The sequence below is a fragment of the Pyxicephalus adspersus genome, chromosome 3 (genome assembly GCF_032062135.1).
Source record: "Pyxicephalus adspersus chromosome 3, UCB_Pads_2.0, whole genome shotgun sequence".
Lineage (NCBI taxonomy): Eukaryota > Metazoa > Chordata > Amphibia > Anura > Pyxicephalidae > Pyxicephalus > Pyxicephalus adspersus.
Genome location: NC_092860.1, coordinates 132,095,223 through 132,111,386, shown reverse-complemented (window position 1 = coordinate 132,111,386; position 16,164 = coordinate 132,095,223). Strand labels below are relative to the sequence as shown.

Below are 16,164 nucleotides of genomic sequence, written 5' to 3'. Positions count from 1 at the left end.
AGTGTTCGGGTCATATAAACATCAGTGTGATTACCAGAAACAAACTGTAAGGATGAGCTTGTCTCGAAACATTTAAAACTAACAATTGCCAGGAGACAGCTGCTGGTAGCCATAAACCAGTGCCTGCAATACAAAGGAGCTGCATGCAGGGCTTCCTCGCCAGAGCCACTATGCAGTGGCAGAGTTCCTATACCCAGCAATCTATTGGGTGAAGTGGCCTCCCAAAGTTTCGATGTAATATTGTTACACATAGGTACCATTGAACAACAAAACCTAGAGGGCAATTGTGAAAATTGCAATGACCACAGTGCCAGAATACATTTCCTTTGACCAATAATCTGACCAATGCCCTGAAGATTGCTGCCACTCCCACTGTTGCAAGGGCATTTATTACTCCAATTGCTGCCAGGGCATTTATTACTCCCACTGACTATTAACAGAAGGGTATTTATTACACGGATGTCTGACACAGAGGCAATAAAACTTTACTGACCTCTTATCCCTGAGAATTGTTTATTTCTCCTATTAGCTACACTCTGACCTTCAAACCTGCTGATGTACAGTGAGCTAGACTTTTGGTAAGTAAATGTTTGAGGGCCTCTGCATTAAACTGCTCGGAAATAATAAAGATAATCCAAGTAAGGTAACACTACCAATGTAATCATTTATATATTATAAATATATGTACTGTATACACACAGCAGGAGATGGGTCCTTTATTGTGTTTAGTTGTTAACATTTCAGTTACACTATATATTAAAGTTGTATAGCTTTTCATTTTTCCCCTTTTAAAATAAGGTCTCCTAGAAGAAAGTTCAAAGAGATATTTTGTACAATACTGGATAGCCTAACAAGGTCTTGGATTTTTAAAAAGCCTGAATATGAAGTGACCTTTAGCCTGCCTAAGGAACAAGAGAACTGAGATGTATCTGGATTCAATCAGCTCTATGACACAAAGTACAAAGGAACAAATTCAGAGCTTGGCAGGCTTGCAAAACAAATTGTTTAAAAAAAGTGTTCTGTGGTTAGGACACAGCAATGAAAAGCGCGGTTCTTGTTCTTATGTACATAGCAAGCTTTTATTAAAGAATCAGAATACTTACAGTCGTTTAAGAGACACAAGTCCCGAAAAGGCACCGGGTTCGATTAAACTGATCAAGTTATTTCGAAGGTCCCTGCAAAACAAAGTATCAAAGTTACAAGTTAGTTATTAAGAAACGTTTTCCTTGTTTTATACAGAGGTAAGAAATAAGTCACTTAGAGCAACTGGATTCATATTGTGCAAATAATCCCAAACCAGACTATCCGAGACAGACAAATTTATAAATAAGTGTCCCTGGGCTGGGTTACCCATAAAAACTCCCACAGATGGAAACCAGACTGGACAATATAGGAACAGAGACTTTGACTGATGCAGTCTTCATCCGTACAAGCCCTGGACTACCCTACCCCCGCCCAATGCTACCATGAGCAAGCTACATAAACATGGTAGATCATTTTTCACTTTTACAATTAATGAGGCCGAATAAACAAATGTTCACAAAGAACTACAGATCAACGGACAATGCTATACATACGGCATCAATGTGATTATTTGTAGAGCTCGGCAGACTTCTGTACTGACTACAGATGTGATCATTTAAAGATCACCAGCCTACCATTCATGCATGCATGGTGGTGTGCATGATCGCACATTGTCCAACGATATGTGTACAAATAATACAGGATAACAGATAATCTCTGGGACAAATCAATTGGGACGTACTGTTTACTGCATTATTGCTTTAATGAATGATTAACTAATGATATGTAAAAAGTGTTTTAAAATGACAGATAAATTGTAAGCTCTTCTGAGCAGGGCCTTCTCCTCTGCTTCATTAGCATCCCTTTTTTAATGTGTAATATGTTGGCGCTTTATAAATACAGTGTAAGTGTATGAAGCGTTGACAGTGTTCTCCCCAGCCCCTTTCAGCTGGGTGCACCGCCAGGCACTCTTAAGCAACCACCAAGCAGTTTTTGGGTGGTTACTGAGGAGTAGGGCCTACATTTTCATACCACCCAACAAAAAAAAAAAAAATTAAAAAAAAAAAAAAAATCTGTGTTGAACACTGCTTTGGACTATACTATAATTTCAGATGGCCAACATTCCTGCTATTGTCTATTACTAAATCTAGTTTTTGTTTGCACAGGCCATTTGGATTACACAAGTGGCAAGTGCTTACCCAACCCTAGCTCACCACCAAGACCGCAGCTGTCCATGTAAACAAGCACTTAATTACATTTAAATACATGAGGCACCCACCAGCAGTCATTACAGCAATACAACAGCCTGTAAAAAAAAAAAGGGAGCACAGGGCAAACTATATTTTTGGAATTGTGTTCCAGTCCTGAAGAGCTAAACATAGCAATTGCATTGCTGGAATGCTATTGTGAATGATTGTCAGTGCATAGTTTGCAGAGAGTGGTTTGTGACAACACATGTCTACAAGATTTTGTGAATGCCTTGATATATGATCCCAGAAGAACAGGAGTGTCTGGGATGGCATTTATACAGACATTTGTGGCAGTGACAATTAGAATACTTATCAGTACTCCCTGCATAGCAGTCAGTCATTGCTCTCTTGTAAAGCTAAAAGTAGAAACTACAAAATCAGAAAACTACTGTGCTAGATACCCATATCTCCCTGCTGTAACCCAGCTGAGCCATATATCATGATAGGGATGTATTAACAATATAGCAGCCAGGGTTAAGAACAGGCAGAGACACATTTACAAGTGTGAGATGTGGCCCTGTTTGCAATGTTTTGCAGGAAAGAAAGATTGGTTGCTATGGATTAAGGTGTACTAAATTTATATTTGGTTTTGGAAAATGTTTGCTGGATAGTGTTAGATGTTCACTCATTGGGCTTTATTTATTAAAGATCTCTAAGGCTGGAGAAGATGCACTTTTGTCAGTGAAGCTGGGTGATCCAGCAAACCTGGTCCAGGATTCAAAACATTTGCTAGCAAATGATTTTGAAAAAATCCAGTCCAGGATTGCTGTATCACCCAGCTTCACTGATGAAAGTGTATCCTCTACAGCCTTGGAGAGCTTTAATAAATTCCGTTGTCTTAGTTGTTGAGTAACTAAAAGCAAGCAACGGAGCTCGGCTTAAAAGATAATTCATTCAATATACCTTGATTGGATTTGGTATTATTAAACAGGATGTATATAGCGCCAACATATTACGCAGTGCTGTATATTAAATAGGGGTTGCAAATGACAGAAGAATACAGACAGTGACACAGGAGGAGAGGACCCTGCCCCGAAGGCTTACAATCAAGGAGGTGGGGAAGCAAAACACAATAGGAGACACAAGACAGAAGAAGATGGGTAGGCAAGTTTGCAAAAATGGGTTTTGAGTGCTCTTTAAAATGAGCAGAAAGTAGGAGCAAGCCGAACAGGACAAGGAAGACCATTCCAAAGAGTTGGGGCAGCTCTAGAAAAGTTTTGGTGCCGTGCGTGTGATGAGTTCTAGAAAACCCACTGCAAACAGACTTCATGAAACCAACTGGTGGATCTTGTTACTTTACAATGTTTCTGTATGGGACAAACAGTAAAGTGTCTATACTGGGTGGGGTAAGGAACTTAATCTGCATTACAACAAAAGGGGTTCCTGGAGCAATGACAAAAGGAAGAGGTAGTAGACTGCATTCCTAGTGTGTACCTCAAGGCCCAAAGCCAAACCCCATTTTTCTGTTGTCCTATGTTAGAGTAATTTACCCCTCTTGTTAGTACTGGGGACCATTGCCATTAAGACAAACAATGTGGGTAAATCTATCCTTAATTTCCACCGAGAAAAAGATAAAAAGTCATTTGTTTTGGGGGGACAACTGGTGGAAATCCCCTCACTTTGAGGGAGTTGCTCTAATTTTCTGTATCATCATCATGAAATAAGGGGGGATTGCTCTAATGGTTAAGACAGCAAACACTGAATGAGTAGGGGTTTTAACCCTAACATACTGGTCCTGATTTATTAAAGCTCCCCAGACAGACTATCATAGGAGAAGGTGGGTGATTCAACAAACCTGGAATAGATTTCTTAATAATCATTTGCGGTTAGTTGGAAAATGTTTTCAATCCTGGACTAGATCCATTCCAGGGTGGCTGTATTACCCAGTTTCTCCCATGACAGGCTATCTTCTACAGCCTAGGAGAGCTTTAATAACCAAAAATGGGCTGTACATATCCTTTAAACATAAAATAAATGGTACTGTTTAGAAAGATGACTGGCACAAGAACAGCAATTAAATGAAAAATGTAATGGTGCACAACTGTATCCATTACACCAGCACAGTGAGTAATTACAGGAAGTCTTGTAAAATGAGTTTTCTTGGACCTGTCCCCTGGAGAGGCAATTTCCTGTCCACAGCACATCAAACCCACTAATTCCTCCAGGATCCTGGCTTCCACTGGGTCTGCCACACCACAAACAGAATTCATGTTCCCACCACAATTTAATTTAAAGCACATTTTACATGTCTATTGACTTAAAAAGGGATTCCTTTTGTTCTGTTCTATTATTTAAGTATGATGTACCAATGAATAACATATGAAACTATTATATGTAACCTTAGTAACCTTCATTTTGGTTGTATTTAGTACTCAAAATTACATAAAATGTTGATCATTTTGTGTATTTAATATAAATTCCCTTCCAAGGGTAATGAATGATGGTTAGGAAAGGTCTGTTTCTAGGATAAACTGAAAATATGTTGTTTTTCCAATTATCTGGCTTGCAAAATAGTAACGTGTGCATTGTAGCAAATATCACGCATGACAAAAGAAATATGTACAATCTGGGGGAATCAAGCAATGTGCGATGTCTCTGGTTTTTCAGACTGCTGAATGGGAAAGCTGAGCTGTCAAGTCCCTGATGGAAGAGGGGAAGCTGAGCTGTCGAGTTACTGAGGATGAATTGCTTCCCAGTGCCTGCAGCTACAAAAATCAGTGAAACTCATTTACTCATTATTTTAATATCATAGTATAGCTGCTGGTTTAAGGCTGCAAAATGGCACAGTAGGTTTGAAGATCTGACCTTTGAAAAAAAAAAATGAAAATGTTTGTCTAGGGACAGTCTCTATCCATCCAGATCAAAAAAAAAAATATTAAAGCTCTCCAAGGCTTGGGAAGGTACACTTTCATCAGTGAAGCTGGGTGATCCAGCAAACCCGGAATGGGTTTCTTAAAGGGTATTCGTTTTTTGCTAGCAAATGTTTTGAATCCTGGACCAGATCCATTCAAGGTTTGCTGGATCACCCGGATTCACTGATGAAAGTGTATCCTCTCCAGTCTTGGAGAGCTTTAATATATCAGGCCCAAATGATGGAATGGGAACTGGGAAAAAAAGTCCACCAAAATCTTTTAGTTTTGCACCTGTTACAAAAGCAATTAAACAGTTGCTGAAAACTGCTTACATGCTGTGCCAAACATTCAAAACAGCAATCCACTCTCAGCATGAGTTCGCATGAGGTGAAAAAGGGGCACTATACCAGCTTGTAGCAATCTGACTGCCATCACCTCCCTGGGAGTGAAAATGAGTAACTGAAGAACAACTCTTCATTTACACCCCCCTGAACCAGGAATTCTGGCAAATACTTTCAGTACTTTCTGAAAATTTTCTTTAAAAAGTAATGCGGTCATCACATTTTGAATAGAAGGGAATCTGCAATACATTTTTTGTTACGTTTAGATATCCTTTAACTGGTATTGAAAGCAAGCGGAGCTTCACCTTTTCTACTTTATAGTTTTTACCTAAGAACTCAGGAGCACTCTTACCTATGCAAAACTCAGGTTGAAATCCAACCTTTTATTTACAAGCACTTTTTTTTTCACGAGCATTACATGGACCCAAGGAGCAACTTGTTTAGCGACTACTGTGATATAATACCACAGCAGTGCTGCTTTCTAACTGCTGAAATTACTTAACGGTTCCAAGAGTACAAATTCCTGCTAATCCCACCATGTACATTGGTTCCTCCAACCAGCTCATACATCCCTACATGATGTACAGACAGGTAAAGGAAACATTTTGTGTGAAAGGGTTAGGCTACGTACACACATTAGACTTTTGTCATTGGAAAGGATCTTTCACAAAAGACTAAAAGACGCAAGAACAAGCGATGTACAGTGGCGTTCTGCTCTTTGGAGAGGGGGTAGAACGAGCCAGCGGCACCCTGCTGTGCTCTCACCCTCTTACTTGCAATATGGTAGTTTGTGGATCCACCAGGACAGGTCTACGAACGGCGTTGGATGGCCGCTGTACACGTCAGATTCTTGTACGATACTAGACCTGAATCGGACGAGAATCATCTGACGTGTGTATGTAGCCTTAGGAGGAAACAGTTATATGAGCCATCCAAATGGTCATACATGTTCAGGGAACAGCACCGTGGCAGTGTTAGAAAACACGAGCCTCTGGAAAGGTAAGTGTATAGCCTCTATTTCCATAGGGATTGCTTTTATGTGATAATGTCAAGTAAATGTTTACTAACAACCTCTGACACTACATTTATAACCGGTCATTGTCAAGGAAATACTAGGGCTTTGATATCTACATATGTGTTGCCAATGCCTGCAGTGTTTCCCTGAAATCCTCAGTGAAGAAAAATCATTACCTTATAATTTTTAAACCAAATTTTTTTTTATTTCTGTCCTATGACAAGTTCATGTGACATAACACTAAATAAATTACGTCAATTACTTACAGTCTTTCTAGAAAATACAGTCCCTGGAAGGAGCCATTGTTCAGTTCTGTAATCTTATTACTGTTCAGTATTCTGGAAGAATAAAACAAGGATTAGTGGGATAAAATTACAACACAGACAATACACTGACTTTCACACAGATTCTATAAAAGACATGCATAACTCCAGGGGGAATAGAAATTAGGCTGTAACCTTGTAAATTAAGAACTTTATCTAGGTAGAAGTTTGGCTTTTATCAGTGGGAGCAGAAGCTGCAGAAATCCCTGCATGAAAGGCTAAAGATCAGTTATCATTTCCTGTTCACAGCACTTATTCACATGGTTGGGTTCATTGTTGGTGTTTGCACAGCACATAGAAGCATAATGGTGTAGTGTTCAGGATTCTATTTCCAGAAAGAGGTCAAACTACCCATTCATATTGTATTTACTTTTATTGCACACTGCACAGCAAGACATGGCAAGTCAGGAATAGGAGGCAGGAAGACCACAGGTAATACGGATGGCTAGGCTTTGCCTATTTTTTTGGACACAGCTTTTAGAGTTCAGTTCCTTTTAAATACCCCACCACAAATTCATACTTATTGCGCTCTGGTGTGATGGTTTAATATCTAGAATTATTGCCACTGCAAATCAGGATTTAGACTGCTCTAACCTAGAAGCGCAAATCCCCTGATCACGTCTTGCTGTTTCATAAGGATCCCCTTTCACCAAATGATATTTATTATTAAACATGATTTATATAGTGAAAACAAATTATGCAGCGCTGTACATTAAATAGGGGTTACAAATGACAGACGAATACAAACAGTGACACAGAAGGAGGAGGGGAGGACCCTGCCCTGAAGAGCTTACAATCTAGGAGGTGGGGGAAGTATCACACAATAGGATGGGAGATATGGACTAGTGGGAGGTTGTGATAGTTTAGGAGACAGAAGAAGACGGGTAGGCAAGTTTGAAAAGATGGGTTTCAAGAGCTCTTTTAAATGAGCAGAAAGTAGGAGCAAGACGAATAGAACGAGGAAGAGCATTCCAGAGAGTTGGGGCAGCTTTGGGAAAGTCTTGTATCCCTGCGTGTGATGAGGTTATGAGTGAGGAAGTCATTAGTAGGTCATTGGAGGAGCTGAGAGAACGGCTGGAGGAGTATTTTTCTATAAGGGCAGAAAAGTAAGTGGGACAAGAACTGTGGAGGGATTTGAAGGCAAAGCACAGGAACTTAAATTGTCTAAAACAAATTACTAAAGATAAGAAGCCTGCAAGAGTCTTTTTTAAAATACAAGGGATGCAAAACATCTTATTATAAATACACAGGTACATTTCTTTAGAGAAAAGCCTTAATATGATCACACATTATACTATTGTATGGACCAAAATTGACATTCCACATGTTACCTGCTAGGTGTATCCTCTAATTCAGTGTTTGCCAACCAGGATTCCTCCAGTGGGTTGCTGGAGAATCATTAAGCATTGAGAAATTTGGGTCCCTTAGCTTACTTTAAGTGACACCAAAGCTCTTTTTAGTTATACGTAAGGATGATATTCTTCTCAATGACCAGCAATGTAAGAGGCATTCTTCCCACTGACCATCATGTTAATATACTGTGACTATAATACATTTAGAATGGTATTTCAAAGGTTAAAAAGGTGACTAAAGGCTGCACTACTAGGTCTGACATACTTCTGTAAAAGCTATATTCTAGCCCTAGCAATGAACCTCTCTTGTAGCCATCTGCTTAGTATCCTGCATTCTTTTTCACCAGTGAAATACCCCTATCCCACAGGAAGTCTTGGCTATCCTACAGATGACAGCTGGTCGCCTTTAAGATAGAAACCCCACTACATTCTTTCCCACATGTGATGGTAGATAACTGGTGTCTATTGACATACCCTCTTAAAGCAATAGCAAATAAGTTGATGCTGGTGGAGTCAAACTTCAAAGTTAGATTGAAAAATGCAGTGAATGTCATTGAGAATATCCAAAGCTTTGTGTCCTCTACTCCAATCTACCCTGGTAGTGTATTTAGATTTTTGCCTCTATTAGAAATCCGCATTTGATATCAATTTACCGAAAATGTTTTGCTTGCAATATGAAAACTTCTGCAATGTACCTAAGCTTACTACAGGTTAGATGCTGCACATATAAAGGAGTGAGATTGCCCTATTTATTACAAGAACACAGACTGATTATAAAAGAGCACCTACCCATCTTTCTCTGTCTCTTAAACCCTCAATACTTAGGCTACGTACACACGTGCAATAATTATCGTTAGAAAACTAACGATTAACAACCAATCCACGATTATACACAATTACTTTAAACGATCGTCTTGTGCACAATTCTGTACATGTTGAAATGTTACGATCAAATATAATCCACCAATACTGTACACACACTAGATACGATCGTTTGAACAATGCAGTATGTGATGTGTACAGGAGAAAGTGTATCACACAACAATCCATGACCACACAATAGATAGCGAATGATCGTCACCCAATCAGATCTGCCGGGACGGTCGTTCGTTTCCAGTGACATTCCTTGTTCATCGGCTTCGTTGGCCAGTCATTGTGCACTTTTTTTGTTAACGATTCTCAAACGTTAATCGTTGGTTTCCAACGATAATTATTGCACGTGTGCACGTAGCCTTAACCAGCATTCCATATCTCCCCCTCCTATTGTATGCGACTTACCCACCACTTAGATTGTAAGCTCTTCTGAGCAGGGTCCTCTTCTTCTCCTGTGTCACTGTATCTGTCTGTCATTTGCAACCCCTACTTAATGTACAGTATGTTGGTGCTATATAAATAATGTTTATTAATAATAATGATAATAATAATAATAAATTACATGATTCTAGCAAAAGAGAGAAGGATTTTAACCAGTTCAATGGACAATTCAATACCATCAGAAGAACAGAATACTACGTTTGGAACAAGAATTGGCTAAAATCTGTACAGTAAATAGCAGAGTTGGTTTTAAAAGATCCTAAAAAGCCACAAAGTCCACAATTTCCTGGTGCTTTAACAAGCATCTATAATGTAGCATATGTGGCTAACCTCACCTCTACAATAACTGAGCTCCTGCCATTTAACACCTTGTGAACACATACACATGCGCTGTAAAAACCACAGCATAGCCAATAGCCGGCCGTGCTTTGCTGTCAGAGGGCTGTGAAGCGGAAGCAAGTGTCTGCTTCCCTGGGGCTATTTTTACACTTTTCTTTCTTTATTTTCTTTCCAAGGCTACTTTTGTAATGTGAGCACACTAATGAAACGTTCTCACTGATGTGCTGCAACAACAAACCCCATTGCCCACCAATGAAGCTGGCTGAACAAAGCAGATGTAGCCAAATCTATGGACATTCCACACGGCAATGGTGAATGGCAAGTGAATCCAGACTATGGACAGCAGAATGGAGGCTTTGAATTATAATAATACTGCAAATAAAACAGAAACCTTTTGGGGCCCTTTAACACCTATGGTATGCCGTTAACATTATATGTTATTGTTGCTTTAAAGCAGCCCATTTATTTTGGATTGGCTGTCTACATAACATAACTCCCCTAACACTGACTATGACATTTTAAACCACTAGGAATCAATGGTTCCCATCTGTATGTTGTAGAGTGGCACGGCACATGTGCATTGGGGTAGGGGTATGAGCCCAAAAAATGATTCTTTGCGCAAACATACAAAATTGATTGGAGTAAACCTGCAAGATTTTGTTGTATTCGCTTGCTTGTCTCAGAACTGAAATGATCACATTTATGTTCAACCCCAGGACAATGTCCACCATCATAGAGCTGGCTACAAATATGTAAACATTCCAGTCTAAACTCAAATGATCCAATAAAGCAAATGTCTTTACGCACTTTAAATATATATATATATAAGCATGGAGGCTCTGTGGTTAGCAGGTTCCAATCTCAGCCAGAACACTATCTGCATGCAGTTTGCAGGTTCTCCCCGTGTTTGCCTGGGTTTCCTCCGGTTTCTTCCCACATCCCAAAAACATGCAGTTAGGTAAATGGCTTCCCCCCAAAATTGCCTTTTGACTGTATTAATGACATATGAGGGAGGTAGGGACATTAGGTTGTGAGCTCCTTTAAAGGACAGTTAGTGACATGACTATGGACTTTGTACTGCGCTGCGTAAAATGTCAGTGCTATATAAATACTGTGTAATAATAATAATAATATTAGGCAGGGGGACCTTCAAGCTGCATTCTCCTGTTTATTCTTAGGCTGCATACACACGTGCAAAATTTGTTGTTGGAAAGGATCTTTCACGATTCTTTCCAATGACAAAAGACTGAACGGGAGCTGTACATACAGCACCGTTCTCTCTCTCCACTTCACTTTCATTACAAGTGTTCCTCATCTGTCGATCTGCCAGGATGGTCATACGGACAACAAGCGCTGTACACACTCCAGATTCTTGGCCGATATCAGCCCTGAGGCAATAATCCGATGAGAATCATCTGACATGTGTAACGTTGCCTTACTTGCTGTGCTAAAAATTGTTTACAGAGATCAATAAATGTGTCTCAAATTTATTCATAGAATTGAATAATAAAAGAAATGCATAACAAAATTACAATTAAAGAGTCAATTCTTTAGCACAGCTCCCTCCTGCTTCTTTGCGCATTATAGTCGTCTCCTATCTGGCAGTGTCTGCCATTTCTGTAATTGCTGGAGAAGCCCATGAGAAGGAATACTCAGCAGCAATTCTCAGCAGTTCTTTAGGAGGTTCTTAGACTAATAGACCTTTCTTCTGCTGGTGCCTGAATAGTTCCAGACACTTGGCAATGCCAGGACAATGAGACCAATGTTCTGTTAGGATAGCTGATATCACATTCAAGATGGCGGCACTCAGCAACAATCTTGGGGAGTTTGGATGGAGGCTTTTAAAAGGTATATGTCATTTCTAAAATCCAACAAATGCTCCAAAATTCTGATAAGGAGATTTTTTGTCAAAATAAATACTCTGACCATTTAAATAAAGGGCCTGAGCTCTGTTACATAAATTTCAGGGAGATAAGTTAAAGGTCTGGCTGGCTTCGGAAACTTTTAACTCCTAGGATGGTCTACCTGTATTCTGGACTACAAACATTTGTCATACTTGCTCTATTTTTCAGCATTATTGGTTTAAGAAATGGGACATAATGTCTCTTTAATTTCTCATACAGCAAAATTTGCATTATACATTCTTATTAAACAACTGTGTAAGTTACATTTCCATACACCGGTTATATAACCAGATCACCACCATAAAGGTGAAAGATTTTTCTGAAACGGAACTTCTTTTGTCCAACCCTGCAAAAAGAGCAACTAAACCAACTGGTTCAGTCTATTGTGTCTTGAAAGGTAAAGGAAACCTGATAGGAGCCAGGTACTAAAGATCCAATGAGAATTAGCTACACATGAGTGAAAGTATACTATAGTTTGGAAATGTAAATATTATCATAATAGGAACAAAGGTGGCCGAGAGACTGGCTCATGCAACATTTTTGTTGAACAGGAAGGAGTTATGCTCTTTCTAGATTTATTGTTGTAAGGGATCTTACTTGCCAGTTCCTATCTTGATGATCACACAAAAAGAAATAGAAATATTACTATCAGAGACAATATTAAAGCTAAAACCAAATCAAAACCAACCTCCAACCAACAACACCACCCATGCATTGGCTACCACTATTACATAATACACATCATGTACAGTAGGCATTTACAATGCTTTGTGTAGCTTTGTTCCCGTCTGGAAACACAAAGCTAAACTAGGGGTTTAAAGAGTTATTTCCCTAACAACTGATATCTGAGTTTTATGGGTGTATGTCAAGTCATCTTCAATGTCACTTTACTTTTTGACTCGGTGAAATGGAGTAAAAGTTTTTAGACGTACTGTAAACCACCGAAAACTTTCCTAAACTTCTCTGGATCTTCAATCATATTTGCACAGGAAGGTGCCTATATTTTCCCAAATAATTTACCTCAAGCACAAATTTAACCATCTAGTGTAGCCTTTTACCTTTGAGGAACCCTTAAAAAGATATTCCGGTCTCGGAGAACCCTTGTCAAAACCAATTTATTATGAGTCACTGGCACACTTGGGCCAATAAAAAGAATGCCCCCCCCCCCCCCAGATGTGGCTGCGCCATTTATAGACAAGATTATAGGCGTCATACAGCTGCCCCTTCCACATGGCTATGGACCCAGATCTATGCAAACATCATCAATCAGCCACATTTCAAGGAATTCCAAGCCACCTCTGAAGGAACCCTGGGGTGCTGCTGTATCCTAGTAGAGAATAGCTAAACTAGAAGGTTCAAAGAGTGCAAAGTTGACCTGAAAGGCTGGCAAGGTATCATACCTTAAAAGCGACACCATTAACCCCTACAAAGGGCTATAGAAGTCTAGCTGCATGCAAGTGGAGGGCAAACTGGCATAAAATAAGTAGCCCTCCCAATAATCATGTGGGGACCACTGAATGTCTAGCCTCAATGCCATGGAGATGGAAATGTAGGTGGGTCCGAGTTTGGCAGAGAGAACTGGGGGGGACTAACACCGCTTGTTCCCACTATGGTTCCCCATTGATGTGCATTACATTAGGACAGCCCGTTCACTTCTAAAAGTGCACAGAAGCACACGGTAGTGAGCTGTCAAGGTGCACTTAACGTTCTATTAGGAATGAATAGTGACCCAGTGCACCAAGGCATGTCCTAAATGCTGCATTAAAGCAATCATTTCTGTATAAGAACCAAAAAGAAACAAACCCTCAGCCAACAAAAATGCTGTGTTGTCATTCCACAACAGGATTTAGGTTCATTATTAGAGGATCAACAGGTATTTTCCTGCACGGGTAAGACATGGGAAACTGTGTGTGTACTACAGAGATGTCCTGCATATGTACATATATACATTTTAGTAAATAAGTCAGCGTTGTGTAATATGTTGCCGCTTTATAAATCCTGTTTAATAATAATATCGATGAGCAACTATGTCACAAAGTGAAAAAAAATACAATCTGCGCAGTGATCTTTTCGGTACAATGGCAAATATAATTTCCTAATTGCTATAATGTGTTATTGCTATTTTCATGCTTTTTATAGTGTACATGTTTGGGTGTTCAGGCTTCTAAAGCCATTTATCTCAGAACTTCATCACCCTGCAATTGTTTAAATTGCGCTTATACACATTTTATATTATATTTCTATAAACCATGTGTGCCTTTCATCATATTAAATGAGGGACACAAAGGGAGGGACAGGAATGATTATGTTCAATCATGAGATCTTAAACAAAGCTTCCTAAGCCGTCATTCATAATTAAATATAAAGATTTGACTGCTCATCTGGTTTCCATCGTAGACATGGCTGGACAGCGCTTGTGCTCCAACTTGATAAAGTCCCAGGGGTAATCCCTATAGACATGCACTCTTTACACAATGTCACATCACACAATAACCCTGCTTGTTCCCCATGATAATGAATTACAGGACTGCTTTTCCATCCATGTCATACACGAGAAATGAAAACATACGACTAGTGTGTACATGCCTTGTTTAGGCTGGGGGGCATTAATGAAGCCAGGTAAGACTCTGCGGCAAACCTGTAACACAATGACTGCTGCTAAATCTAGAGAATCGCCACAAAGCCGCAAAGCCTTTGATGTGGTTTCTAAAACGTTTCAACTTTTCAAATTCCTGTGAGCCTTCAGCGTGAAGGATGACACACAAAAAAACTTGTGATTTGTTCCAATGATAGTTACGTAGAGCTCAGCTGTTTTGGTCTAAAATGGCAAATTATGAAGATGAGGAGGCATGAGATGACACAAATTCAATGTCTGCTTGGTGTCTGGTGGATTCCAACGGTGGGATATGGCGAGGAATTGGATTTGCATGAATTGTGAATAAATCACATAATTGTGAAACAAATCCAATGTGAAAATGTGTAAAGGTTGAGTGAAAACATTGAAAAATTGACCCATAGGTGTTATATTATGATATATAACACATATAACAGATTCAGAATGGTGAATGGTTCAGTGAAAAGTAGGCTTGGGGTAATAATGTACTGAAACGTGCACCACAAGTGTAAAAGCAGAACTGAATCATAAAAATAAAAGTTGCAAACAGGCAGGTCTTTTATTACAGAAGGGATGGGTGATATCTCTTCTGCATTAAATTAAAAAAAATTTGGGTAATTTGGGTCAGGCAGGTAAGTTTAGGTGTACTCATTCTATACCAGGCCTCAATATCTGCAAATAGTCCTCCTACGGGTGTTGGGTGTCACCCAAGGCCGGCATGACATAACACACGCGCATGCGCACAGGAGTTTGTTCAGTCCCGGCAGCACTTGTATTGGAGTTGTATTTGGTCACCTTAGAAACCATCACAAAACTTAGGCCTTCATTCCATGTTTTAGGTTTACTCTCCTCACCTGGTCTGGTGAATCTCTAACAGGAAACCTTTCTAAAGGAGTCATGGACAGAAGTAAAAAACAGACAGGACATCTAACCCTTCTTTCTATCTAAAACAATAACAAAAAGTTACCTAGTCTCCTGCATGCACCCTATGGATCAGAACACTAGATGTCATGGAGTAATAGTGGCGTCACCCAGCCCCATTAGCTTTAATGAGCCCTAATTTAATGTACAGCGCTGTGTGATATGTTGGCGCTATATAAATACTGTTTATTATTATAATTATAATAATGAGCATCTTCTCTTCTGTCATAACAAAGCTCACCTGTCACTGAGCAGGCCTTACTTCCATTTTACCCATTACATTCCATCAACATTCAGCCCTGGCTATGGATTGTCAGAATTGTGGTGACTACACAGTACGTTTCTCTACAGAAATATATATATATGTTACAGCATCTTGCTGCCCCAAAAATCTTTGGTGGGAGCTCATCTGGGGTCCCTGCTGTCAGTCTACAAACAATGGCACCAAACAGCTACAATAAATACGACCTGAACATGGCGGGAGGACAACCGGATCTGGTGGTATGGCTGGTTCCTTGTATAAACCAAAACAAAAATACCTACTGCTGGATTCCTAGTATAAACTCCAGACTACCTACCAATGCTTTTCTAGGACAAAGACAAGCATCAGTAGATTTCTAGTATAAACCCAAAATAGCTACCGATTTATTCCTAGTAGAAAACCAAAAATACCCACCAGTGAAATCCTAGTATAACCCAAGTATACCTATTATGGGTTCCTAGTAGAAACAAAAAAATACTTACTGATGAGTTCCTGGTATCAACCAGAAACAAAAAATACCTACTGGTGGCTTTCTAGTGTAAACCAGAAACACCCACAGGTATAAGCCAACAGACTACAATAATTACCTACCAGTGGGTTCCTGGTATAAACCAAAAACACCCACTGGTAAAAGCCAAGAGACTTCAATAATTA

The 16,164-nt window shown here is 39.5% G+C and overlaps 1 protein-coding gene across 1 annotated transcript in view; it reads right to left on the bottom strand.

Moving 5' to 3' along the window:
* Positions 1–16,164, bottom strand: part of ADGRA3 (adhesion G protein-coupled receptor A3) — a 46,153-nt gene that overhangs the window by 26,995 nt on the left and 2,994 nt on the right. The window contains exons 2-3 of the mRNA XM_072406387.1: positions 6,748–6,819; positions 1,104–1,175 (exon numbers count right to left, since the gene is read on the bottom strand). Of these exons, the coding sequence (XP_072262488.1) occupies positions 1,104–1,175; positions 6,748–6,819 (144 nt within the window). The remainder of the gene's footprint in view (positions 1–1,103; positions 1,176–6,747; positions 6,820–16,164) is intronic.